The sequence below is a fragment of the Molothrus ater genome, chromosome 26 (genome assembly GCF_012460135.2).
Source record: "Molothrus ater isolate BHLD 08-10-18 breed brown headed cowbird chromosome 26, BPBGC_Mater_1.1, whole genome shotgun sequence".
NCBI lineage: Eukaryota > Metazoa > Chordata > Aves > Passeriformes > Icteridae > Molothrus > Molothrus ater.
In genome coordinates this window covers 2,831,343-2,858,405 of record NC_050503.2, presented here as the reverse complement: position 1 = coordinate 2,858,405, position 27,063 = coordinate 2,831,343, and the positions used below count along the sequence as shown (strand labels likewise).

General features: G+C 44.2%; 1 protein-coding gene across 1 annotated transcript in view; it reads left to right on the top strand.

Annotated features, from left to right (window-relative positions):
- The window catches only part of MYO9B (myosin IXB), a 47,080-nt gene that overhangs the window by 12,017 nt on the left and 8,000 nt on the right, over positions 1-27,063 (top strand). Inside the window, exons 4-32 of the mRNA XM_036399391.2 lie at positions 6,419-6,513; positions 7,753-7,815; positions 7,938-8,037; positions 8,177-8,277; positions 8,535-8,664; positions 9,155-9,244; positions 9,487-9,603; positions 9,889-10,023; positions 11,864-11,985; positions 12,564-12,705; positions 12,939-13,134; positions 15,172-15,247; positions 15,657-15,746; positions 16,789-16,899; positions 18,424-18,463; positions 18,925-19,047; positions 19,474-19,554; positions 19,672-19,782; positions 20,277-20,399; positions 20,887-21,036; positions 21,156-21,322; positions 21,876-22,844; positions 23,360-23,426; positions 23,798-23,928; positions 24,574-24,731; positions 24,840-25,018; positions 25,490-25,588; positions 26,078-26,254; positions 26,734-26,775. Of these exons, the coding sequence (XP_036255284.1) occupies positions 6,419-6,513; positions 7,753-7,815; positions 7,938-8,037; positions 8,177-8,277; positions 8,535-8,664; positions 9,155-9,244; positions 9,487-9,603; positions 9,889-10,023; positions 11,864-11,985; positions 12,564-12,705; positions 12,939-13,134; positions 15,172-15,247; positions 15,657-15,746; positions 16,789-16,899; positions 18,424-18,463; positions 18,925-19,047; positions 19,474-19,554; positions 19,672-19,782; positions 20,277-20,399; positions 20,887-21,036; positions 21,156-21,322; positions 21,876-22,844; positions 23,360-23,426; positions 23,798-23,928; positions 24,574-24,731; positions 24,840-25,018; positions 25,490-25,588; positions 26,078-26,254; positions 26,734-26,775 (4,185 nt within the window). The remainder of the gene's footprint in view (positions 1-6,418; positions 6,514-7,752; positions 7,816-7,937; positions 8,038-8,176; positions 8,278-8,534; positions 8,665-9,154; positions 9,245-9,486; positions 9,604-9,888; positions 10,024-11,863; positions 11,986-12,563; positions 12,706-12,938; positions 13,135-15,171; positions 15,248-15,656; positions 15,747-16,788; positions 16,900-18,423; positions 18,464-18,924; positions 19,048-19,473; positions 19,555-19,671; positions 19,783-20,276; positions 20,400-20,886; positions 21,037-21,155; positions 21,323-21,875; positions 22,845-23,359; positions 23,427-23,797; positions 23,929-24,573; positions 24,732-24,839; positions 25,019-25,489; positions 25,589-26,077; positions 26,255-26,733; positions 26,776-27,063) is intronic.

Sequence of the window (27,063 nt, the reverse complement as noted above, 5' to 3'; positions counted from 1 at the left end):
TCATTGTCCAATTCCAGCCCCAGCCCATCCAGTCCCATCCTTGTTTTTCTCTCTCCAGCCCACGTTGTTTGTGCTCTTGGGGCTGAGATTTGGATCATTTGTCCTTGGTCCCCAGCTGGAGCAGGAATTGTTTTGTCTCCCTGCTCTGTGCACAGAGCTCAGCATCCCCTCATGTGAACCCAGACCCACCTACTAAAGCAGCACAGAACCTGAAAAATAGAAAAACTCAAACCTGAGGCATCAAAAGCCTGAAAAATAGAAATGCTCAAACCTAAGGCACCAAAAGCCTGAAAAATAGAAAAGCTCAAACCTGAGGCACCAAAAGCCTGAAAAATAGAAAAGCTCAAACCTGAGGCACCAAAAGCCTGAAAAATAGAAAAGCTCAAACCTGAGGCACCAAAAGCCTGAAAAATAGAAAAACTCAAACCTGAGGCACCAAAAGCCTGAAAAATAGAAAAACTCAAACCTGAGGCACCAAAAGCCTGCAATGCCCCTTGTGGGTGCTGCCTGCTGTGTTCCAGGGCAAGTTTTGTTTTGAGGCCATGATCTGCATGGCTTTGCTTTAAGAATCCCAACCAGAGGAGGAATGGAAGTTCTTTTTCCATTTGCTTGCATGGTTTTTCTGGTAGAAATGTGATGTTGCACACAACTCTTGGAGAAAAATCCCCTTATCCTTCATTCATCCTGCCAGGGGGATTGCTGGGGCTTCCCAGGACATCCCCCAGCAGCAGGAATTGCAGAATTCCCTGAATTTCCTGTTGCTGAGTGGATGCTTCACAGCATGGCTGGAAGGACACTTAAACCAAGTGAAGTGAAACCAAGCTCAGCTCTGAAGGAGACCTTTCCTGTGCCAGGCTCTCCCCTGTCCCTTGGCACGTTGGGTCTGTGTGCAGGGCTGGTTCTGCCATGGAGCTGAGTGCTTTACATCAAACTCCCAACAGCTTCTCCAGATTTTGGCTTTTCTTATGAGATAAATGAGATTTTTGTTGTGTTCCTGAGGTACGTGCTGGGAGCATGTGCGTAGGGGTTGAGTTTTTGTTTTTTCTTGTTTTTTTTTTGTTTGTTTGGGTTTTTTTTAAACAAATAAAATGAGAATTTGGTGATTTTCTGCATACTTTTATCTCTGTCCCTGTAGTAAGAGATGTAAGTGTCAAGCTCAGCTCTGAAGGAGACCTTTCCTGTGCCAGGCTGTGGGACTGGGCTGTCCCTTGGCACGTTGGGTCTGTGTGCAGGGCTGGTTCTGCCATGCTTTACATCAAACTCCCAACAGCTTCTGCAGATTTTGGCTTTTCTTATGAGACAAATGAGATTTTTGTTGTGTTCCTGAGGTATGTGCTGGGAGCATGTGCGTAGGGGTTGAGGTTTTGGTTTTTCTTGGGTTTGTTTGTTTGTTTGGGGGTTTTTTAACAAATAAAAGCAGAATTTGGTGATTTTCTGCATACTTTTATCTCTGTCCCTGTAGTAAGAGATGTAAGTGTCAAGCTCAGCTCTGAAGGAGACCTTTCCTGTGCCAGGCTGTGGGACTGGGCTCTCCCCTGTCCCTTGGCACGTTGGGTCTGTGTGCAGGGCTGGTTCTGCCATGGAGCTGAGTGCTTTACATCACACTCCCAACAGCTTTTCCAGATTTTGGCTTTTCTTACGAAACAATTCAATGAGATTTTTATTGTGTTCCTGAGGTATGTGCTGGGAGCATGTGCGTAGGTGTTGAGGTTTTGGTTTTTCTTGGGTTTTTTTGTTTGTTTGTTTGTTTTTCAACAAATAAAAGCAGAATTTGGTGATTTTCTGCATACTTTTATCTCTGTCCCTGTAGTAAGAGATGTAAGTGTCAAGCTCAGCTCTGAAGGAGACCTTTCCTGTGCCAGGCTGTGCAGTTGGGCTCTCCCCTGGCCTCTGGCACGTTGGGTCTGTGTGCAGGGCTGGTTCTGCCATGCTTTACATCAAACTCCCAACAGCTTCTGCAGATTTTGGCTTTTCTTATGACACAAATGAGATTTTTGTTGTGTTCCTGAGGTATGTGCTGGGAGCATGTGCATAGGGGTTGGGGTTTTGGTTTTGGTTTTTTTGGGTTTTTTTTTTTTTGTTTCTGTTTTTGGGATTTTTTTAACAAATAAAAGCAGAATTTGGTGATTTTCTGCTTACTTTTCTATCTCTCCCTGTTGTAAGAATTTTAACTGTCAGGCTCCAGTTCCTGCCTCTTGCATTCCAAGGTAAGAGGATGGCTTGAATGATTTCCTGCCTCCCAGAATAGGCTATCCCAGCTCTGATTCCTGCCACCATCGCTCTGCTATTTTTGTCTCACCCTGTTTGATTCAGCTGCTGTTGTGCATTGCAGTGATTTAGTTGGAGTTTTTTGGTTTTGTCTTCTCATGGACTCACAAGGGAAAACAGTCAATGGGTTTTCTTATATAAAGGATTAATTATCTTTAGCTGAAATTTTCTTGTGAATTTATTTTGTACTCTTCAAAGTATTTTGAAGAATGTGGTAACAGTCATTAAAATTAAATGTTACCATAAATAAAAAATAAAAACCCACCCAGAATGTTTCCTGACTTGGGATGTTCTTTAAAAAGTTGTGGATGTTAAAGGCTCTTCTGAGGAAATGGGTACATGAAAACTTTCCTAAAAACTGTTAATATTAGATCAGCTTTGAAGAATTTGCTGTGTGCTTTGACTAAATACCAGACACATGAGATCATAAGAGCCTTTAGTTTTAAACTGTATTCATTGCTTACATGAGTAATCACTAAGAAAAGTTTTTCAGGAAGCCTGAGTTATGGGATTTCTTAACTCTATAAAGCCAAAAATATTTATAAATAAAAAAGAATGCTGCAAATTTAGCTGTACTGTGATTTGGCTTCTTGGACAGAACTGCTGAGCTGATAGTTCACTGGTGGCTCAAGCTGGGAAACTTTATAAAAATGTTTTCTGGGATCATTTTGCAAGTCCATTACTCTGCAGCCTGGCAAAGTTGACTGCAGCAGATTTCCCAAAGGCCAGGATGGGAGGTTGGAAGGTGTTGAGCAGGGAGCAGGAGCTGAGCCACTGTCCTGGAGAGGAAGAGGAGTTTGGGTTCCTGACAATTCCCTGTGCTGGTGTCACCTGGCTTTAATGCACCTATGGATGTGCACATGGATGCAAAATGGGCTCTAAAAAAGGGAAACCTGGTGAGACATTGCTGGATAAATGCTGCAAAGAGATGTTAGTGGCTGGGCAATGCTTGCTTTGAGCACTCTGAGTGGGGATGCTGTTGGCACTGTGAGATGTGTGCTGTGCTGTGGAAAACCCAGAGCTGGAGCTCAGCCTCAGCCCTCTCTGAGCCCTTCTGGATGCAAATCCTCTCCTTCAGCCCTCTCTGAGCCCTTCTGGATGCAAATCCTGTCCTTCAGCCTCTGTGAGCCCTTCTGGATGCAAATCCTCTCCTTCAGCCCTCTGTGAGCCCTTCTGGATGCAAATCCTCTCCTTCAGCCTCTGTGAGCCCTTCTGGATCCAAATCCTCTCCTTCAGCCCTCTGTGAGCCCTTCTGGATGCAAATCCTCTCCTTTCAGCCATTTGTGAGCCCTTCTGGATGCAAATCCTCTCCTTCAGCCCTCTCTGGATCCAAATCCTCTCCTTCAGCCTCTGTGAGCCCTTCTGGATGCAAATCCTCTCCCTTCAGCCCTCTGTGAGCCCTTCTGGATCCAAATCCTCTCCTTCAGCCCTCTGTGAGCCCTTCTGGATGCAAATCCTCTCCTTTCAGCCATTTGTGAGCCCTTCTGGATCCAAATCCTCTCCTTCAGCCTCTGTGAGCCCTTCTGGATCCAAATCCTGTCCTTCAGCCTCTGTGAGCCCTCTCTGGATCCAAATCCTCTCCTTCAGCCCTCTGTGAGCCCTTCTGGATCCAAATCCTCTCCTTCAGCCATCTCTGAATCCAAATCCTCTCCCTTTAGCCCTCTGTGAGCCCTTCTGGATGCAAATCCTCTCCCTTTTAACCCTGTTGGTTTTTCTGGAGTTGCAGCACAGTTACTCTGCACAGGAAAAGCTCCTTGGGCTTCTCCCTTTAGGTCAGGAATATCAGCTGTTGGAGAATTATGGGCATTCTCCCAGTGTATAGGGAGTTTTTCAGATCCTCTGAATGCAGATAGTGGGAGAGTTTGGAGAAACTGGTCTGGAATTAAATTTTGGTCTGGCCCAAAAGTTCTACTGCAGCACTGCTGAAAGCCTTAAGGTACTTTGGGAAAAAAACAAAACCAAAACCAGAAGAGAAGGGAAGATTTTCAATGTACAGATAATGCTAATGCCAGTGTTTTCCATGGAATTAGCCCTGTTTGGATGTGCACACCATGGCTGGGTGCACACATGTGGGAAATGGGTTTGTAGAAAAAGATGTCTTGTCCCAGTTAGGAGTTTAAGATAAAAGTTTTTAATAGAAGCCACAACAATTCCTACCACTCTGAAGTTATCATAAAAACCAATCAGGCCATTTAAATAAATCAGTAACCTCTTGAACAGAAAAAATTGAGTACTCTCAAAAAATTACCCCTCATAAATCCTAATACATCTTTCATAATTCTATTTCTCCAAAATATGTAATCTTTTTTTACAAACCATCCTTTAAAACTTATTTCTATTTCTCTCGACAATAAAAATTTCTCTCTCTCTATTTCCATTCTCTCTCAACAATACATCCTTATGATCAAAATCAAAAATCAGCCTTTCTCATCTCACCGTTTCCCCACAGACACTACCTAAAGCTCCTCTCAAGTTTTCTCTTTTTGCTTTTTTGCTTTTTTTTCCAAATGCGCGGAGCTCTGAGCTGGGTGCAGGGCACCGGCATCCGCCGCGCTCCGGATGTGGCAGGGAGGGTGAACGTGTCTGTGTGTCTGTCTGTGTGTGTGTGTGTGTGGAGGAGGAGATTGCAAAGCTCTCTGCAATCATTTCACACATCGTTTCACAAGGCTGCTGTGCTAGGGAGGAGGATTTCCTCATGCAGGCCTTCATAGCTTGGAGCTTGCAGAGGAAATATCTGTGGCAGGAGATGCTGGGATAGCCCACCCTGAGCAGCCATTGCATTTTGGGGAGGTTTCCTTCTCGGGGGTCACAGGCTTCCCTTCCCCTTGGAGCACATGGCTGAGAGTTGATAAAGACATTCCCATGGGCATTTCACATGGAAGAAGTTTCCTTTGTAATGAAGTGTGGCTCATGCAGAGGATTTTGTGTTTTGTGTGTATGAGCAGCTGTCAGAGGACTCATGATCTGATAGGAGAATTAGAAATGCACAGTTAAGGTTTGTGCCATATCTATGTTTTCTTTCCTAGCAGCTCCTCATAAAACTCCATTTTTCAGTCTTGTGCAGCCCAATGAGTTGTTCTGTAAACCAAAATTTTTCTGTTTGTCCTTTTTGTGTATATTTGAATCCATGACTTTGAAAATTCCTGGGCTAACTTTATAAATGAGATACTAATGTTCTGTCTCTCTTGAAGAAAAGTTGTGTTTCATGTGAATTCTTTTCCATGGCAGCAATACATGGGGGAATAGGATGTGGTTTGTGCCTTTTGTATGGAAGAGGTGATTTCATGGTGGTTCTGCTGAATGTCTTCCCTGAGGTCCCAATTTTTTGTTACTGCTTGAGGCTGCTTTGCACTCTCTACCTGTGGTTACCTGTGGTCCTTTTCCTGGTTTTTTTTTGAATACACAACTTTGAAATTCCTGGGCTAACTTTATAAATGAGATATTAATGTTCTGTCTCTCTTGAAGAAAAGCTGTGTTTCATGTGATTTTTTTTTTCCTAGTAGCAATACATGGGGGAATGGTTGTGCTTTGTGACTTTTGTGTGGAAGGGGTGATTTCATGGTGGTTCTGCTGAATGTCTTCTCTGAGGTCCCAATTGTTATTGCTTGAGGCTGATTTGCACTCTCTACCTGTCCTGTACTCCTGAAAATATCTAAAAGTGTTCTGAAAATATCTAAAAGTGTTCTGAAAATATCTAAAAGTGTTCTGAAAATCTCTAAAAGTTTTGTGAAAATATCTAAAAGTTTTGTGAAAATATCTAAAAGTTTTGTGAAAATATCTAAAAGTTTTGTGAAAATATCTAAAAGTGTTCTGAAAATATCTAAAAGTTTTGTGAAAATATCTAAAAGTGTTCTGAAAAGATCTAAAAGTTTTGTGAAAATATCTAAAAGTGTTCTAAAAATATCTAAAAGTGTTATTCCCCTCCCTCAGTCCCACCAATATTACTGCAGGGGTGAAATAACAACCACATACAGTCCTGTGAGGAATTTCCTAGGCTGCCTTTTTGCTCTTTTTGTGCTGCAATTCCCCCAATATTCTGATTTATTCTGGAAGCCAACAGGAATCTGAAGAATGAACAGAAGAGCTTGGGAAGCTGTGCATTGACATATTCAGTTTTGATTGAAAATGAACTCATTTTGCTTTATTGCAGGCATTTGGAAATGCAAAAACAGCACATAACAATAACTCCAGTCGTTTTGGGAAGTTCATTCAAGTCAACTATTTAGAGAATGGGATTGTCAGGGGGTAAGTACAGGGTGAGCTGGTTCTGGGGGTGGTCTCTGGGCTCTTAGGAACTGGGAAGCCTCTGTTGGACATTAAATGCTGCCTTGATGCAGCTCTGCTCATGTGAAAATAACCTGGTGCTGTGGAGCTGAAAATTCTCTACAGTGAGCTGTGTGGAATTGTCAGGTGATGCTCAATATTCTGACTTTGAATATTCTGACTTTGCTGCACAGCTTGCTCATTACTTTGTTAAGGATCTGCTGCTGGATCTTTACCTTCATGGTAAATGAAGGTTTTTGCATAACACCCCCTGCCCTCTCTGTTTTGCATTGAAAAACAGAAGATCTGAATTTTTAAGAGGAGTGGAGAGAAGTGAAATAGATTTGAGGAAGCCATTTTAAAGAAACAGTTTAAACATCAGCTAGAGAGATAAAGAAAGATATAAAATGACTTAAACAAATGTGTTTGTATCTGAAGGTCTTAAAACATGAGCTATTTAATGCCTACATTTGCTGCTTCTGAGTTCATGAGCAATCCCTGACCTTGATGCTCCAATGTTTCTTTTCTTTGCATTTCTTCTCATTTGCAGTAACTTGAGTGACTGGGAACTCTGTGCCACATGTGCCTTGAGTGTTATTCTGAATAAATTTAACATATTTTCAGACACTAGCTTAGGAGATTGGTACAATTTGAATTCACTTGTTTTGTCTTCAGCCTGAGGAAAAGATGCTCAGATTTTGTCCTCAGTCATTGTGCCCCTTGTCAAGGAATTCTTGTTCAGGTTACTTTGTCCCCCTGTAGGGATTTGCTGGCTGCCTTCATCCTGGGCTGGTGTCTCCACTGACATAAAAATCCAGCAGATTTATTGGCATGAGAATCAGGCAGATACCTGGGATATATCTGGGGTTTTGGCTTGCCTTGTCAGATGAGTGTTCATCTTTCAGGATAACACACTGGTACCACTCTGTGGGTCTTGTTTCTCATGGCAATTTTCATCAGCACTTGCCTTGCCTGTTTTAAGTTATCTGCACTAAACCCAAGCACTGCAGAGAGGTGTTCCTTGGGTATTTCTTTGTTCCAGTCACAATCTAGAGTGTGCTGAAATTCTTGGTTTAGATTTAAAGTGGTGTCTGAGCTCTTCTCTTGCACATTTTAGTGCAGAATCTCAGTATTTGAGCTCTCTTGGCAGTTGCTGTCTGATATTTTCTGAGGTCTTTTCTTTTTGCCCTCATGCTTATTTCATTTTCTGTGGCTCCTTAGGGCTGTGGTTGAAAAATACCTGCTTGAAAAATCTCGTCTGGTTTCTCAAGAAAAAGATGAAAGGTAAGCGAGAAATAGTTTCCCAAGAGAGTTAAAATCAATTCAGCAGCTTAAGAGCATTTGAATTATACAGAATAAAAGAAAATCCATGCTATTTTCATGAGAGAGATGCATTGACTTTGCAGGAACTACCATGTGTTTTATTATTTGCTACTTGGAGTCAATGAGGAAGAGCGTAAAGAATTTCACCTCAAGCAACCTGAAGATTATTTCTACCTCAACCAGGTAACCTGTGATTCACCAGTGCATTGATGAGGGTTGTCTGTGTGTTGGTCAAAGATGAAAGGAAGGAAAATAGATTATGCTGGGCTTTTTGTGATGTTTGGATTTCACTCTTTGTCTTTTTTTGGATTTCTCTTTGCAGCATAACTTGAAAATTGAAGATGGGGAAGATCTCCGGCATGAATTTGAGAGATTAAAACAAGCCATGGAGATGGTTGGCTTCCTGTCAGCAACAAAGAAACAGTAAGAGCAATTCTGGTAGCTTTTGTTAATGGCATTGATTGTTCATGGCTTGCAATGAGCAGTTTGCTTTTGTTGCTGTTGTTGTTCACGGGTTATTGCAATGAGCAGTTGGGATCAAAGTAGTTCTGTAGGGAATGAGGAGAGCTGGGTGTTTGAGAGCTCCCAGGCTCATTCTTGAGGCAGAATTAGATCTGCTAACCTGTCATAATGAACTGTCTTAAGAAAAATTCTGACGTAATTCAATTTTTCTCCCTCAGGATCTTTTCAATCCTTTCAGCTATTCTGTATTTGGGCAATGTCACCTACAAGAAGAAAGCCACAGGTCGGGATGAAGGCTTGGATGTGGGACCTCCTGAAGTGTTGGACATTCTTTCCCAGCTGTTGAAAGTAGAGTATTTCTCTTTAGCATTAATTAATTAATGCTACTAATGCTAATTCTCTTCAGCATTAATGTGTGATACACCTGTTTGTCATGTCCTACCTCAGCATTTCACTCAGATATCTCAATTGCTGTATCTAAATCTCCTTTGTGATCCATGAAATTGATTTTGTGGGAGGGGAACATGAAATTAGTGAGATTATTGGGGTTAGAGATGGAATATAAGCTACAGCATGGAAACAGAATCTGTTGACTCACAATCACAGAGATGAGCAAGAACAGATTCAGTGTAGGTGTGTTCTTTGCCACCACAGGGAAACATCTGAATGAATGTAAACAGGATAATTTGAGCAACTTGTAGGACTTGTAAAGCTACTGATGGATGATAAATGTGGCTGTGGTCAAAGAGATTCTCTGGAGAAGTTGCATGTCCACTGCTGCAGGCAAATCCCTTGTTCAGGATGGTGACAGCAGCTCTTGTTCTCTCTTCTTTTGAAGGTTAAACGTGAAATCCTGGTAGAAGTGCTAACAAAAAGAAAAACTGTGACTGCTAATGATAAGCTTATTTTGCCATATAGTCTCAATGAGGTGAGTAAAAAAGCACTTGTAGATGATTTTAAATAACTGAAACTTGCTTGTTTGGATTAAAAAAGCTTTTATGGTACACTTTCACATTTTGTGAGGGATGGTTGGAAAGTTAGAAGTTTGAATTAAAGGCAAATTGTGGTTTTATTTATCTCTGCTGGAGAGAGATAAATAACCTGTGGGTGACACTGGTTTGAAAATGATTCTTTTTTTAAACAAAGTCCTGAAAATTGTTTGATCTGCAGGCAATAACAGCTCGTGATTCCATGGCCAAGTCCTTGTACAGTGCCCTGTTTGATTGGATTGTTCTGAGAATCAATCATGCTCTCCTCAACAAGAAGGACATGGAGGAATCTGTTACAGTGAGTCCCTCACAAAACCAAGTCTTTGCAGGCAGTTGTGTGTTGGAGCTAACAGCCAATCCTAGAGATGATAAACTGTGATATCTGGGATAAAGTTTTGATACTTCTCAAGCTCGTGGTAAATTTCCTGGTAATATTTAATCATCTCTGTTTTCACAGTAGACAGAACTATTAAATATTTAAAATCTTTCAGCACAGGCTGCAATACTTTCTGGGCTGTTTATCTCTTGGGGGTTAAGGCACTGTGTGACAGATTGGTAACTGGATTTCCACCTCTTCTTTTAGTGTCTGTCCATTGGTGTACTTGATATTTTTGGATTTGAAGATTTTGAAACCAACAGTTTTGAGCAGTTCTGTATCAATTATGCAAATGAGCAACTTCAGTATTATTTCAATCAGCACATTTTCAAATTGGAGCAGGTAAGAAACGAGAGTGGCTGAAGTGAAACCTGTTTTTATCAAGTCTTTGTGTATTATGCAAACTTAGCCTTTACTCTGCAGAACCCCATGGCATAATTGCTTGAATATTTCTGAAAGTCTTTATTTTTAAAATTTCTTCTTTCACTGCTGCTTGTTCTTGTACTAATGGGGCCTTTCTTCAGAGGGCTGGCACCAAGTTTCTGCTTGACTGCAAAAACTCAAGATAACATTCAGGTGATCCCAGACAGAAGTCAGCTAAAACTGTGAACTTTGGTATTGCAAGTCTGTAGGTGAGGGATTGGATTTGGGTGTTTTTGTTTAAATGGTTGGGAAACAGCTTCTCTTGTTTTTAGCAGTCTGTAAGTATTTAATAACCAGACTTTGCTGCTTCTCCCACCCAACTGCATTTAGGGGGCACAGCTGTGATCCTGGCAGTGCTCATGGAGTCCTGCTGGTACTGGCATGTGAGGATTGCCTGGTTTGCAGGTGGTGTCACCTGCCAGAGCACTGAGTGCTGCAGGAGCCAGCAGATCCTGGCCTGGATTGGGTTTTGGAGGGGTTTTTTTTGCTCCAGATTTGGTTTTTTCTGCTTTGTGCAGAAGTGAGGTTCTCAGGTCACTGCTGAAAGGACTCATTCTCTAGTATGTGGTACTCTGTCAACAACTTTAGGCAAGCATTTTCAAGAAAATAAAATTACCTAACATCCAAACTTTGTGTGTAAACATGATGTTGAGGTCCCTGTTTTGTAACTTAGGACAGAATTGGTTATCCAGGCTGGCCAGAGTAAATAGTTACATTGTCTTCTTTTTTTTTTCTAATGCCATTTTTCCAAATAAGCCTAATCCTTGAATGACCCATTTCCTGTATCTCTTGCAGCCTGAGGGCCCTCAGGGAGATCTCTATATCTTTTTAAATAAAGGCTTTTTTGTCTCTGGAAAATGGCATTTCAGTTCTGTAACACGGTGTGCACTGTGCTGGGCAGACTGAATTCCACCTACTTAAAAATAATGCATTTATCATCATCATCATCATCTAGGACATGAGAGATGCTCTTTGTCCTTTGTTAAACATAAAACTTATTTAATTTTCTGTGTGATTCTTATTTTTACTTTATAATTTTTTTTTTTTTACTTTTTAACCTTATCATTAGCTTTTTCCTGTGGGTATTTACAGCATTAAGACAATCTGGTCTTTTGCTTCTGTATCTTAGAGGGAAGATTGTCTTGTCAAGCATTTGAGGCATGGTCACTTCAGCAGGAGAGCTTCATGTGCTCTTGTCAGGGAGCTCCAAATGTTCTGAGCCTAAGCAACATCCATTGCTTCCTGAGGGAAGTTCTGGGGCTGATGTTGTGTAGGCCTGAACTGCCTCTTTTGAAACTTCTGTTATTTTCTCTGACTGTGCAATATGAAAATTCTGGAACTTGATATTTAACTACTCTCATTTCCCATATTACAAACACTATGGAAGAGCAAATAAACTCCAACTCCTCTATGTGTGCCCAGTTTTGCTGGGGTGCTGAGGATGCAATGTCTGGCTCCAGGGTCCTAGGCTGCTGATTGCTGGGAAGGCAGAGCACAGCAGAATATTCCTTTCACAGCTTTGGTTTTGAAATAGTTTCACTCCAAACAGACCCTGCTGAGTGACGTACTGAGGACCTTTGATCTGTGCCACTGTGCCTGTTCTTCTTATTTATAAATTCTCCTTGTTTTTGTCTCTGCTGCCTAAACTAACAAACTCCACTTGCTGTGGCTGTCCAAGGCTGTGTTTTAAGCACTTAAACCACAGGACATCAAAGGTCAGGGCACTGTACTGACAAAGGAATTTTCTTGAGCCACACAGGAGGAATATAAGAGTGAAGGGATCACTTGGCACAATATTGACTATACTGATAATGTGGCCTGCATTCACTTAATCAGCAAGAAGCCCACTGGCCTCTTCTATCTTCTGGATGAAGAAAGCAAGTAAGCAACAAACATCTGCAAAAACATGTGGCAGGGAGGAGGGAAGGACTGTGGAAAGGAACAGAAATACAGCACTGCAAAAAGGAGGGGAATGTTGTGGGAAGCAAAGGGTTATTTATGACTGATTTACACTGGAGTTTGCTTCTAATGACTCCAGTATGGTGGTAAAATACACTGATGCTAAAACTGAACTTTGGCTTATGCAAACTTAGGAACTTCCATGTTTGTGGTTTACCATGGAACTGCAGTTAAAGTAAAATGCATGTCTGTAAGTCTTTGGAGCATTAAGTAGCAAGTGTGGTAAATAGTTAATGTGGTGCAAACTAAATTTGGCTGGTGAAGTGGGAGGAAACACTGAAGTACACTTGAAACCTCAGAATATTCTGCTGTGTGTGGAGCTGCTTGGTTTGGGTCCAGAAACTGAGCCCACCTTTAAAATTCAAAGCAGGTGGAGAGATCTTGGACAATTTAACACTTTCCACAAGCAACAATAGGTGCACATTCTAATAAACATACCTATTCTAATAAACATACCTGTATTTGAGAAATAGCTGACCTCTTCTGTCTTGTATTCCCAGTTTTCCACATGCCACCAACCAAACTCTGCTGGCAAAATTCAAACAGCAGCACGAGGAGAACAAGTTTTTTGTTGGAACCCCAGTGATGGAGCCTGCTTTTATCATTCGCCACTTTGCTGGCAAAGTGAAATACCAGATCAAGGTACGTGGTGGGTCTGATGGGCACAAAAAGAATTTCCTTGTCTTTCTGGGAGTTTTTTGTCAGGATGTAGAAAATTTGGGAATGGGCTGGATCAGAAGGGTTCTCAGAAGTACTTTGGGTTTGTTTTTTGGGGGGTGGTGGTGGTGAGTGGATGGTAACGCTGGCTGTTATTCTGAATAAACAAACCAGGGAGCTCCTGTGAGATGTTGTGGTTCACTGTGCCTGTTCTGCAGGATTTCAGGGAGAAGAACATGGATTACATGAGGCCCGACATCGTGGCTCTGCTGCGCAGCAGCGACAGCGCCTTCGTGCGGGAGCTGATCGGGATGGACCCCGTGGCCGTGTTCCGCTGGGCCGTGCTGCGCGCCGCCGTCCGCGCCGTGGCCGTGTTCAACCAGGCCGGCAGGGACAGGGCACAGAAAACTGCAGGTGGGCATGGGGAAGGGAGGGGCGGGACGGGGATGGACCGGGGAACAGGAGGGATGGACCGGGGAACAGGAGGGATGGACCGGGGAAGGGCAGGGATGGAACAGGGATGGACCGGGGAACAGGAGGGATGGACCGGGGGAGGGCAGGGATGGAACAGGGATGGAACGGGGAACAGGAGGGATGGAACAGGAGGGATGGACCAGGGAACAGGAGGGATGGACTGGGGAAGGGCAGGGATGGACCGGGGGAGGGCAGGTGGGGCTGGGGAAGGGCAGGGATGGAACAGGGAACGGCAGGTGGGGCTGGGGAAGGGGAGGGGTGGAACAGGGATGGACCGGGGAAGGGCAGGGATGGACCGGAACGGCAGGTGGGGCTGGGGAGCGGGAGGGGTAGGACGGGGATGGACCGGGGAAGGGCAGGTGGGGCTGGGGAAGGGCAGGGATGGACCAGAAAATGGCAGGTGGGGCTGGGGAACAGCAGGGATGGAATAGGAAACAGCAGGTGGGGCTGGGGAAGGGGAGGGGCGGGACGGGGAGAGGCGGGGATGGACCGGGAAAGGGCAGGGATGGAATAGGGATGGACCGGGAAAGGGCAGGGATGGAACAGGGATGGACCGGGAAAGGGCAGGGATGGAACAGGGATGGACCGGGAAAGGGCAGGGATGGAACAGGGATGGACCGGGGAAGGGCAGGTGGGGCTGGGGAAGGCTAGGGATGGACCAGAAAATGGCAGGTGGGGCTGGGGAACGACAGGGATGGACTGGGGAACAGCAGGTGGGGCTGGGGAAGGGGAGGGGCAGGACGGGGAGAGGCAGGGATGGACCGGGAAAGGGATGGAACAGGGAATGGCAGGGATGGAACAAGGAATGGCAGGTGGGGTTAGGGAAGGGTAGGGATAGACCAGGAAAGGGGAAGTGGGGCTGGGGAATGGGAGGGGTGGACCTGGGAAGGGCAGGGATGGACCAGGGAACAGCAGGTGGGGCCGGGGAAGGGCAGGGATGGACCAGGGAATGGCAGGGATGGAATAGGAGACAGCAGGTGGGGTTGGAGAAGGGCAGGGATGGACCAGGAAACGGGAGGGGTGGACTGGGGAAGGGCAGAGATGGACCAAGGAGTGGTAGGGACTAGGGACGGACCAGGGAATGGCAGGTGGGGCTGGGGAAGGGCAGGGATGGACCAGAAAAACAGTCAGTGGGGTTAGGGAATGTCAGGGATGGACCAGGGAAGGGCAGGGATGGAACAGAAAACGGCAGGAATGGACCAGGGAATGGCAGGTGGGGCTGGGGAAGGGCAGGGATGGAATGGGGAATGGCAGGGATGGAATGGGAAATGGCAGGCATGGAATGGGAAATGGCAGGCATGGAATGGGAAATGGCAGGGATGGAATGGGAAATGGCAGGTAGAGCACTGGAAAGTGCAGGTACAGAATGGGAAGGTGCAGGTGGGGCTGGGAAACTGCAGGGAGGGCTGAGAGAGTGCAGATATGGCACAGAAAACTGCTCTGAAAATGCTTGGTACTCTACAATTGCTCTGCTGGCAAAGGAGTTTGTGGCAAAATCTCATCAGCCAGCCACCATCTTTGGTGCTGAAGACAAACTGAGTGTGGAAATGGTTTAATGTTAATAATGGAGGAGATTGTCACTGCTCTTACCCGAGGTCATTCAGCTTTCCTCCTCTGCTCAGTGCAGCATTTCCTGCAGGCTGGGACAGACTTGAAGGCCTGTTTGTGAAAATTGGGAGTGATAGTTCTGGTGTTCTTACCTTATCTGGTATTCTCATTTTATCACTAGTTTTGATCTTCTTAGACCTCTGTGAAGTATCAAATGAGTATTCAGGGTTAATAACTAAATTTGAGCAGCTGCAGCTTCTGTCTGGCAGATGGGAGTTGGAACAGCAAAGCACTGTAGCTTGGTAAAGGACTGGATAAGAACCCCTGGCCCTCAGATAGATACTGTACTTGCTAAAGTTGGTATTTTTGGGGTTTTTTTGCCTCCTCATATCTTTGTCAAAATGCAGTTTTTTGGTTATTTCCTAACAGGAGTGGTACGTCAAGGACCCAGAGTTCCCCTTGGAGAACTCCAGAGATCCAACACGCCGGTAGAAAAAGTTTATCGGTGAGAAACACATCCTTAACACATCCTTAACCCCTACAGGGAGCAGCTGAATTGCTGAGCTGCATTTCCAGAGATCTGATCTCAACTAGATCTTTGCACAAGGAAAGCAAGCTTTATTTCTTCTGTCTTGTTTTCTTTAGCCTTTTTAATACCATCAAAACAACACTTTAGCTTATTTTATGTGAGACCCAATGCCACCACATGTTGGGGACGGCCTCAGTTCCATTTCCCACTGGGTTTTTGAGATCTCTGTGGTTGCTGTGTGCAGCTTTTAGCTTTGTGTGCTCCTCTGCAGCCAGTCTGGGTCACTGAAGGGGGCAGAGGCAGGGCCATTCTTTCAGAACTGTATCTCTGTAGGGAGATTTGCCTTTCCATGGATATTTAGGCTTTGTACATGTTCCTTTTGCAGCCTCTCAGTGCTCGATTTCTCATTTGATTGTTCTGAGGATTTCGATATAAATGCTTTTCAAGACATCATTTCTTTTTGTGAGAACAAGAAGTAAGTAGCAAAAGGCCTGAACTCCCAGGCCAGGGAGGCACATTTCCAGGACACAGTGACTTTCTCAGTGTGCTCTGAGAACAGGGTGACAGGGAAGCCATGGAGCACTTAAAGTAGTGACTTCATGCTGCTTCCTAATTACTGCATCCTGGACAGCCTCTGTCACTTGGGGAAACAAAGAACTAAATATCCAATTTGTGTGAAAGGATTGGGCACAGCTTACCAGATCTGTTTCCTTGGGATATCTTAAATATTCAGGAAAGTTCAGAGGTACCCAGGGAAGCCACAACCCTGTGTAGTAATGCTGCTGCCTCTGTGAGCAGCTCAGAATGGGGAGAGCACCTAAGAGTCAGAAGTGATTCTCACACTTCTGTTATTTTTGGTTTGTGCCTCTCTGGAGAGTAAAGAAGGTAAGTTCTGTGCCAGGACACAGCACTTCACAAGAGCACAGTGCATGCTTGAAGAGTGGAACATGCCATCAATTAAGGACCATCCCAGGCTTACTTTAAAAAGCTAAACGTGAATAAGTTTGAAATGGAAATAAAACCCAAAATTTCTTCAAGTATCCCTCTAACAGTTTGTTTATAACTTACTTTTCTGATGTAAGTCAGTTTAAGTAGCCTCATTTTAGTAGTCAAATCTCTCTATAAAAATGTTTACTCTTGGTTATAAAGAAGCTTATATCTACCTGAAAAGGTTCCTTGGCTCAACCAGAAGGGTTCCCTGCCCATTAAGTGCATTTTGCTAAATTTCCCTCCATTTTCTGAATTGATGGCTCAAGAATTTACATTAGAAGGTAGGATCAGAGAGTAAGTTGAGTATGAGACTTCGCAAATTAAATTTTAGAGCACTGATGGAGTAGAAAATGCTGCCTTGTCATCAAAATCATTCATGTTTAGTAAAAAGTAGCCTGGGATTGACCTGCTGCATTTTGGAGCACACTTGGTGATGGAACCTTTTGGGGTTTTAACTCCTTTTTTCCCCCTCTCTCACGGCTGTGTATCTCTGTTTGCCACCTGTGTTTTGCTGTGGATCATTTTAGAGACATGCATGAACAAATCATCGCCAGTATTAAAGGACTGCCCTGGCAGGGTGATGATCCCTGTGAGCTGCTCCGGTCCCTCAGTCAGCTTCAACACCGCTCCCACCTCCTGTGAGTGCTCTGGCCATTGCTTTGGAAGTGCAACAAGAACCAGGCAGTTGCTCCAGTCCCTAAAAATGATGCTTGTCCCAGATTTGTCTTTAGAAAAACGCTAAACAAGACAATTAAAAAGAAAACATCCCTTCTGCAAACAGGCTGTAGAGAACCTTGTTCCTTCATTGCATTAGCTGAAAGTTAAACCTGTTTCTCGTGTGAATTTGCTTTAAAAGCTCCAAGTATCTAATACGAGCTTGTTGTTGCAAAATAGTCAATAGTGAGATCTCCCACAAGGTGTGACAAATGTTTCCTGAAATTCAGGGTGCTGGTGCTGGATACATTCCTGGGTTTAGAGGCTTTACATCTGCACTTCTGTGTCCTGCTGCCCTGAGCTGTGTGTCCTTCTCCCCTGAGCTGTGTGTCCTGCTCACCTGAGCTGTGTGTCCTGCTCACCTGAGCTGTGTGTCCTGCTGCCCTGAGCTGTGTGTCCTTCTGCCCTGAGCTGTGTGTCCTTCTCCCTGAGCTGTGTGTCCTGCTCACCTGAGCTGTGTGTCCTGCTGCCCTGAGCTGTGTGTCCTTCTCCCCTGAGCTGTGTGTCCTGCTCCCTGAGGTGTGTGTCCTTCTCCCCTGAGCTGTGTGTCCTGCTGCCCTTAGCTGTGTGTCCTGCTCCCCGAGCTGTGTGTCCTTCTCCCTGAGCTGTGTGTCCTGCTCACCTGAGCTGTGTGTCCTGCTGCCCTGAGCTGTGTGTCCTGCTGCCCTGAGCTGTGTGTCCTGCTGCCCTGAGCTGTGTGTCCTTCTCCCCTGAGCTGTGTGTCCTGCTGCCCTGAGCTGTGTGTCCTGGTGCCCTGAGCTGTGTGTCCTGCTGCCCTGAGCTGTGTGTCCTTCTCCCTGAGCTGTGTGTCCTTCTCCCCTGAGCTGTGTGTCCTTCTCCCTGAGCTGTGTGTCCTGCTGCCCTGAGCTGTGTGTCCTTCTCCCCTGAGCTGTGTGTCCTGCTGCCCTGAGCTGTGTGTCCTCCTCCCTGAGGTGTCCTCCTCATCTGAGCTGTGTGTCCTGCTCAGAGATCCCAGAGTTCCTGGTGCTGGGACATCCATTGTCCTCCTGGGCAGTGTTGGGTGCTCTCACAGAGCTTCTTGTGCCAGCAGCTGTAACTTCTGAATTGAGTATTTAATTTCCCAGACCTTGTGTTATAATGACTTTAATGACCATACAGTTGCTAAAGAGAATAACTCACTCTAGAGTAACCTGTCCAACAATGCAGTTTTGAATAGCTTTAACTTCAGAGGTAATGTTTCAGTTTTGAAAGCTTCCAATACCTACAGAGTTTATTTAAGAAAAATAAATTGTTCTTGTTGCAGAGCAGTTTGCATTTCTTGCATTGATCACTTGTAAGAGTCATGCATGAACACACCCTGGTGCTGTTGTGCTCATTTTCTTTTGTCCTTTACCTTGCCTCATAAATTGCACCAATTTATGGCTTGCTGAAATAATAAAAAATCGTGTGCATTTTTTTTTCTTAAATTATCTTTAATATTTTCTCAGGAAAAGTAAAGGTGTCAAGCAAAAGCAGATCATTCCCAAGGTAATCAGAAAATTTAGATTTCTCTTGGGTATGGGCATTTTTTGCATTGTGAATTTCATTTTAATTGACAGAACTCACTTCAGTACTGTTTTATAGTGTAGGAAAGTTGTGTTATTTATCCTGACAAGCTAAAAAATAGATGAATGTTCTTTTTAATAAGAATTGCTTAATTAGACAGATATGAAGATGCCATAAATGCATAAAATCACTTCCAAGTCAGGGAAGCAAATGCAGTGATTATGTGATTCCCCTTGTTCACCTTACACTCTTGGGACAGGGCAGTGAAACAGTTTCACTCCTAAGAAATGTTTTGGCCCAAAATAGAAATAATAATGAAATGTAACATATACCATTCAATGTGGAACTCTGGGTGGCTGGTTTCATTCTGACTCATTTCAGAGAAAATATTTCCCTTTTAGTTGAAAGACTTGCACTTTGTTGATTATAAAACTTTTTTGTAGAACTTGCTGGATTCCAAATCTCTGAAGCTCATCATGAGCATGACTCTGCATGACCGGACTACAAAATCCCTTTTGCACTTGCACAAGAAGAAGAAACCCCCCAGCATAAGTGCCCAGTTCCAGGTAGGTGACAAACCTCAGGGAACAGCCCCTCCTGGGCTGATCTGGGCTGGTCTTGCTTGGAAAACCAAGTGGGTTTTATTCTTGAAGTTTGTCTGAAGTGGGGTTTATTGCTTGAATAAAGTCAGAGTGCATTCTGAGATGCCATTTATGCCATGAAATGTGTCAGTTCTCTACTGATCATCCTTGTATACAGATCTAGTGCTACTATGAAAGCATGTTCAAACCCTGCTTGAAATTCTCTTGAGAAAAGCTAAATACCAAATACAGGGATGTGCTGAGCAACATGGGAGAGTCTGTCTGGATTTTGTATAACCATGAGACCTGAAACAACCTGATTCCTGAGGCAGAAGCTGTCCTGCTGTCAAACACCAAATCACCATCAAAATGCTATCCTGGAGAAACACTTTTGTGACTGTTTCATTTCAGGCTTCACTGAACAAGTTGCTGGAGACCCTGGGCAGAGCTGAGCCATTCTTCATCCGCTGCATCCGCTCCAATGCAGAGAAGGTGAGGCTGCCTCAGAGCTGAGCTGCCTGCAGAGATCCAGGGCTCCAGCCTTGGAATCTCTGTTTCTGCTCAGGCTCCTCAGGCTCTCACTGGCTCTGTTCTGCTGGTCCTTTACAGAAGGAGATGCTCTTTGATGAGAGCTTGGTGCTGCAGCAGTTACGGTACACGGGCATGCTGGAAACTGTGAGGATCAGGAGGTCTGGCTACAGTGCCAAATACACATTCCAGGTACATGGGAACTGAAGTGGGTTGTGCTTTCAGGAATATCTGCTCTCTTCAGGAAACACATCTTGTGGTGTGTCTCTTTGTATGAGGCTCATGATCACTTGGGATGAGCTGTAAAAATGCACGGTAGTTTTGAGAGAGCCAGCATGGTAAAAAGTCATAGTTAAACTGTTGTGGGTTGTCTGCCAGTAAATTTCCTTCACACAACCAGGAAGAAACGTTCTGAGTGCAGTCAGTGCTGTCTAATGTGGGAATTAGTTTTCTGTAAAAAACTCTGTGTAGGTTTAGAGATCACATCCAGGTGATCTTTCCCATTAACAGAGGCTGACTGTAGCCTGCATTTTACATGGAGAAATAGCTCAGTTTGTAGTGAGAGGTAAATATTTTCAGATCCCTGTAGCTTAAGTGTCTTAAATAGATTTCTATTTCAGAGCTAAAACTCCAAACTTGGAAGTTGCCTTCTAACTTTGGTCTCTTGCTGTTTCTGGTTTTTACAGGAATTCATCGACCAGTTTCAGGTGTTACTGCCCAAAAATGCCAAAGCCTCCAAGGAAGACATTTGTGCTTATTTGAATAAACTAAAACTGAATGAAAACTACTATCAAATAGGGAAGACCAAGGTCTGTGAAACTTTCTGTAAGGCAGTAAGAACCACTGCTGTACAGTGCAAAATTCAGTGCAGTTCATTTACAAGTGTTACTCTTCTCTGCTTTTTGTACCTAAATTGGCCATTTTAACTCTTGCAAGTGGTGACACAGAGGTTATACCTGACCCCTTGGGTTTGATGCCAACTGGTTTCTTGACTACAGTACAAATCCATATTATATAGATAGTTTGGGAAATCGTTGCTATTGGCATTTGTCAAACAGATCAATGTTTACATTTTAGAAGGGTTCTGTGATTTGAAAGCTGTAAGGAGAGGTGTAAGTTTTAGAATCCAAACTCTGAAATTTAAAAGGACTTTTATCTTTTGGGCAAGCTATCAGCCAGTAAGGTTTGGTGCAGTGGTACCAAACCATTACCTTATCTGTTACCTTATTCTAGCTCCAGTGGGGGGGCTGAAAGGAGTTACCTGCTTCTTGATGAACTTTTCCTTTAACTGAACAGGTTTTTATGAAGGAGGCTGAACGGCAGATACTACAGGATACACTACACAAAGAAGTGATCAGGAAAATCATCCTCCTTCAGAGCTGGCTCAGGATGGTTTTGGAGAGGAGACGTTTTCTCAGGATGCGGCAGGCGGCCGTTGTTTTACAGGTATCTTTGAGAACTGCCAATAACTGTTGTTATCTTCCTAACAACAAACAAACCAACCCCGTCATGGAGCACTCCCCACCTCGAGGCAGCCTCCCTCAGCTCAGAATGTCCCTCTGCAGGCGTGCTGGCGCTCCCGCCGTGTCAGGATGGCCCTGCAGAGGAACAACGCTGCCATCGAGATCCAGGCGGCCTGGAGGCGGCACCGCCAGAGGAAACGCTTCCTGCAGCTCAGGAGGAGACTCTGTCTCCTGCAGGCCCTGGTCAGGGGGCACCTGCAGCGCAAGAGGTAAAGGGGAAGGAGCAACGTGGCATAAAAACATCAGTTTGTCACCTGGCTTCACCTGCCAAGCTCAGCTTGTGTGGTGGGGTGACTTAGTAAACAACTTAGTAAGCAACCTTGTTGCCCAAGGAAGTTGTGGCTGCCCCTGGAAGTGTCCAAGGCCAGGTTGGGTGGGGTTTGGAACACCCTGAGATAGTGGAAGGTGTCCTATCCCCATGGCAAGAGGGATGGGAATGAGATGATCTTAAGGTCCCTCCCAGCCCAAACCATTCTGGCATTGTATGAACTTTAAGGTGGTTACTGCCATGTGATACTTCAGTGAGTATCAAGTGGTCAGTGGAGTGTGGACACTGGGTAAGTGCTCAGGACTTGAGCTTTATTCAGCTCAGCTGCCCTGGTGCTGGTGCTTCCAGTCCTGACACCTCCCTGCAGTCCCACTGGCACTGAAGGTGTAGTTTGGGTCTGTGTTGCTATTTGGGCTGCATTTAAGCAGTTGGTGGGCTTTTTTTGACCTCTGGGCATTAAGGATTTGTATTTTCATATTAAAAATTCTTAACAGATACCAGAAAATGGTGCTAGAAAGGCAGAAAGCTGAAGAAAAGCAGAGAGAAATGCAGGAAGATGAAGACAAAGAGCAAGATACGAGCAAGACACGCAACATAGATGAAGATAAGAGCAAGGATGAGCAGAGTGAGCCAGCAACAGATGAGCTGCCTGTGAAACACAAGTCAGAGACAGATCAAGCTGCTGAAGATAAAGATCAAGCTCAGAATGAACAAGCTGAAAACCTGAGCTCGTCTGAGAAAGCCACGTTACCCCAGAAGGTGGAGAGCTCCGAGAGAGTCACCAACAGCCGGGAGAAGCGGGAATCCCGCCGGCAGAGGGGGCTGGAACACAACGACTTGCAGAACAAGCATGCACTCCTGTCCTTGGAAGGACCATCTGCATTGTGCCACGAGGAGCAAACTATTTCTGAAGAGGCCCTGGAAACTGCTCCAGAGGCAGAGAAATGCACAGCACTAGAAGATAATGTCCTTCAGGGAAGCAGTGAGGGAGAGAAAAGTCCAAGTGAAGAAAAAACTCTTTCAGACACTCCACCATCAAGTGAGACAAAAGAAAGTGATTCTGTTCCTGAGCAACCCCCTGGATCAGATGCAGAGGACACGGCAGCTGACAGAACAAAAACACAACAGAATCAAAATAACCAAATAAAAAGCAGCCAAAGCTTTACCTGCCCTGAAAGGCCAACAGATCTTGCACTGAAAGTTCATAGCACTCTGTCTGCTAGTGGCAGCTTCCAGGGCCCTGCTGACTGCTGGGCAGATAGAAACAGGAGGCAGAGGGCAACCAAGGACCTGGACAGCCCCACTTCTGCAATCCAGAGATACGTGGATGACCCAGAGAAGCTGAAGTACAAGAGAGAGAAGTGGAAAGGAAAGAGGCAGTCAGATGCTGGCCAGAATGATGTGCTGAGCCAGTCTCTGGATGGAAGGATACGTGTGGATAAGTCTCCTCAGGATCAGCTAGAGTAAGGACAGCTTCCTTTCTTTTCACTTCACAGAAAACAAATATCTGTAATGTTTAAAAATCAATGGAGAGCTCCTGAGAGCCTGTACACTTGGGCCATGTTATGGGAGCACATGGAGTTGTGAACAACTCCTGCTTTTCCTTGGCTCCCAGTCCTGCAGTGAATCTGTATGAGCAGAATGTTTTCAGAAGCTCACAAAAGCTGCAAAGCCTGCCTGGCTGTATTAAAAGGAGGAGTCAGGGCATTAGTTGAAAGAGTGTCTGGAGTTTATTTTCATGTGTCCTTTACCCATTGAAAACAAGGTTTTAGTGACCTGCAGCTTGCAAGCATCAGCCCTCTGATATGGCAGGAAATCTGACATTCCCATGCTTTTTCACTTCTCCAGCACATTTTGCATTTAAAAGTGAATTGCAAGGGCTGACTCAGATGTAGTGTTGATATGTGGGTTATTTAAAAGATGTGAAGAGGCCACAGGCTTTATTAAAATATGTATTCTGAAACTCATGTTACTACAGGAAGAAAGGGAGTTCAGCTTCATTAAGTGACCTCTCAACACTGGCCCAGACTGTTGCCATGAACCAGGTACTGATGCCATTGTGCATATTTGCACTTAATTATCATTGTTTATAAATATTAAAGATTTGTGAATAATTGTCTGTAGTGTATTTGTGTTCCTTCAGGTTGATTTTCTTTTTGCTTGATAGCCATGTAAAAAACAATAATCAAGAAATATTTTACAGTCATTTGAAAATATAATTTGTAATATATAGATCCTTGATCAAAGCATTAAATATGTTTGGCTCTTGTATTAGGAAGCTAATATCTATTGGGTGAAGTGTTTTGTCTTGATGAAGTATGATGTCTTGATGAAACTTCACCATTCTAGCTTTTAAACCATTTAAAGAATCTGTGTCACTCAAAATGCAGTTTTTGACCCCTCCTCTCTCCTGTAGCTGTCACCAGACCCAATTGAAGAAGAAAAAGGCAACAAGAAATTCCCTGTGCAGAAGAAGCCCAGTGACCACTTCCCCAGCTCGGACACGGCCGTTCCCGTGCAGCCAGCGAGTCAGCAAGGGGATGCCAAGTATGGCTTGTGTGTGTGGGAATGGCCTGTCTTTCAGAAAATGAAAAAAAAAAGCGATTTTCCATTGGTACTTGAGTTAGGCAGCTTGAGACTGTGATGGTGCAGAGGCACAAGCTGGCATCAGCTCCATGAGTGGCTGTGTTGCTGCTTCGTGTTGCTCTGAGCATGATATCTGAGCCTGCTGAGGAACAGATTCTCTGCTTGCATAACACTTTCTGTGAACTGGTTCTTTTTAAAATAAGAACCAACTTACAGCTGGGATTAAAGGTTCATGTAGTGTAATTCAACACCAGTAGAAAAGCTGAAGAGCCCAGCAAGTGTGTAATGCTGCTTCCCTGGCCTGCTCCAGCCTCTGGCATTCTGCAGCCCAGAGACTTCCTGAGCCAGAAGTGATGTTTTGGATACGTGAGGTGTTGTCTGTGTGTGCTGAAGGTAGTGCTCTGATCTTGTGAATACCAGAAAGTCCAGGGCTGCTTTCACATTGTCTTTCCTTTTTTTTGTGCTGCTCAGTTTTTCTGCAGGTAGGGCCTTAAATATTCCCCATAGTTGTGAACCCTGTTGTGGGTTATTGTTAAGAGCCTGTTCTTGTGGCAGAGCCAGCTTCCATTACTAATGGGACAGACTCGTATCTGCTTTTGTATTCAGGTCTGCTTTCAAAAGCCCTTTGCGTAGACTTTTGGGGAAAAAGCCAGACAAGAAAATTGCAAAGGAGAGTTCTGATGTGATTGAGGAAGGAGACGGCCTCTCCCTGGTGTCTTGTGTCCTCTTTACAGACACAGGAGGTGTCCAGAAGGTTTCAGAAGGTGAGTTTGGTGGTTCAACCCTCAGCACGGCGCGTCTTTCCTGTGAGGAAACAAACGCTGCACAATTCCCTCACCCTGCTTGAACATCCAGATCCATTTCTTTGGCAGCTTCCTTGGGGCAGCCAGGCCGCCCCCAGGCTGGGAAGGAGAGCAGCAAAGCCAAGAAGAACAGAACCATAAAGATCAGCAAGATCGCCAGCGCGTCCCAGAACTGGCGCGCGTCCATGGTCCGGGAGATTGCAAACGCCAACGAGCTGAAACACCTGGATGAGTTCCTCCTGAACAAGGTGAAAGGCTCCCAGCCAGGAAAATTCAAACCTTTGTTCACTGTGTGTGTACAGTTTTAGAGCCTGCTGGTCTAGGTGCAAGTTTGTGTTATAATCTAAAGCAAAAGGGAATTGATTGGATGGTTTGACTGAGTTAGTCTGGATTAAGGCCCTTTCTGTTCTTTTCCATAAGTCACTGAATGCATAATATTGCATTAAATACAATACAAGGCATTCATGTCAGTTCTTTGTTTACAAATGAGTGGGCAGCAAAACTTGTATTAAAATAAAAAAGCAAGAGTTGTAAATAGAGAGTTCTCTAAAGCCCAACCAGCCAACTTTACTGTTTTGTATCATCAGCACAGTGCATTAAAAAAATGTTGTTTTAAATAATTGGAATGGTCACAAATGACTAAGCCCAGCCACTGAAGCCTAACTCTGTTCAGATGTTCTTTTTTTAACAAAATCTGATGCAGATGTATTTTTTCCTAGATCAATGACTTACGCTCCCAGAAGTCTGGTGTTGAATGTTTGTTTTTTGAAGCCACAGAGAAGTTCAGAGGAAACATCAAGACCATGTACTCTGCTCCTGTAAGTAGTAAGTCTCAATAAAGGAAAGTTGGCAGGCAATAAATGAATTGAGTGTGCAGGTTAAAGGCTTGGCCTGCAGCTCTTCAACAAAGCAGTTCAGCAATTCTCAGCACAGAATTCAGAGCTGAATGTTAGACTCATTTTGCAGTTCTGCTGTAATCTCAAGCAGCCTGCTTTGTTTTCCTTTGCTCATTCACTCAGCCATAAATTTATTTTTAGAAATGGATGGATTTTGCTGTCTTCAGCCTCCTAATGCTGAGGAGAGGAGCCAACAGCTTTTCCAATATTCTTCTGACACTGCCTTGTGTCAGCCAAGTGCTGTTGGACAGTGCAGGAGGGAAGTGTGTTAACTTGTTTCTGTCATGGGCTGTTATCTTTGACTTTGATCATGGCTGTGAGTTTTCACCCCTGAGCTTAAGTACATGAAAATATGAAACTGTCTCAACAGTATTAAAAAGGAATGTCTGACAAGTGTTTTTCCTTCTTTAGAACGGACAAATCCATGTTGGCTATAAAGATCTGGTGGAAAATTACCAGCTCCTAGTTACAAACCTGGCCAAAAAAAGGGAAGAGAAAGAAGTCAAGCTGGTTTTGAATCTCTTTCTATCCCTTCTGGATGAATTCATCAGAGGATATACAAAGAAAGAGGAACCTGAGCAGCCCAAGGTATGAAAGTTGTTCTGCTGCTGGTTTATGGTATGGTGAAACACTGTTGCTCTGTTAACATAGGGCACCTGTGTTACCTCAAAAACCTTTTCCATGGCATTTTTTATTATTTGGGAAACACTTGCCATACACACATCATGTGCATAACAAATTCCGATTGCTGATACACCTTTATGGAATTGTTAATTTCTTAACTTAATATTTTCAGAATCTGAAAGTGTGCAGTTTTTTGGTGAAAACATAGGAGTTCTCTGGAGGTTTGAGAGATGGAGTTGCTTTGTCATCAGGCAGTGAGCTCAGCTGGTTTTTAGGAAGTTGATAGTGTGAGCTCAGACAACCCTCAAACCAAGCTGAAGCTGCAGGATAGTGTCTCGAATGTCTGGAGGTGAAGTAAAGTCTGGGAAACTCAATAAGGGGGAAAAAAAGGAATGGGATGTCTGAATTTCAAAGACTAAGGCCAGTTTTGTTTCCCATTGCAGCAAACCAAAGCCCAGAAGAAGAAACGGAAGCAGGATCGTGCAGTAAGTGCTTTCTTTCTGCAATAATCCAAGTCCTCAGGTGCACTCACAGAACACAAACACCCTTTGAGAGCTTGATTTTGTACTGATGGTCTGGTTTGTTTTGCATGCTCATTCACTTACCTCTTTTATGAAGATGTGACAATACAAAACCAGTTTTCACAAAGCAGAGATCTTTCTCATGCAGTGATAGGTGGTATTCAAGTATTTTCTTGCTTGTCCATAGCTTCCTTTAAAGTCTAAAGGCTTTCTCAAGCATGGGCTGTTTAAAAGCAAACAACTACTAAATAT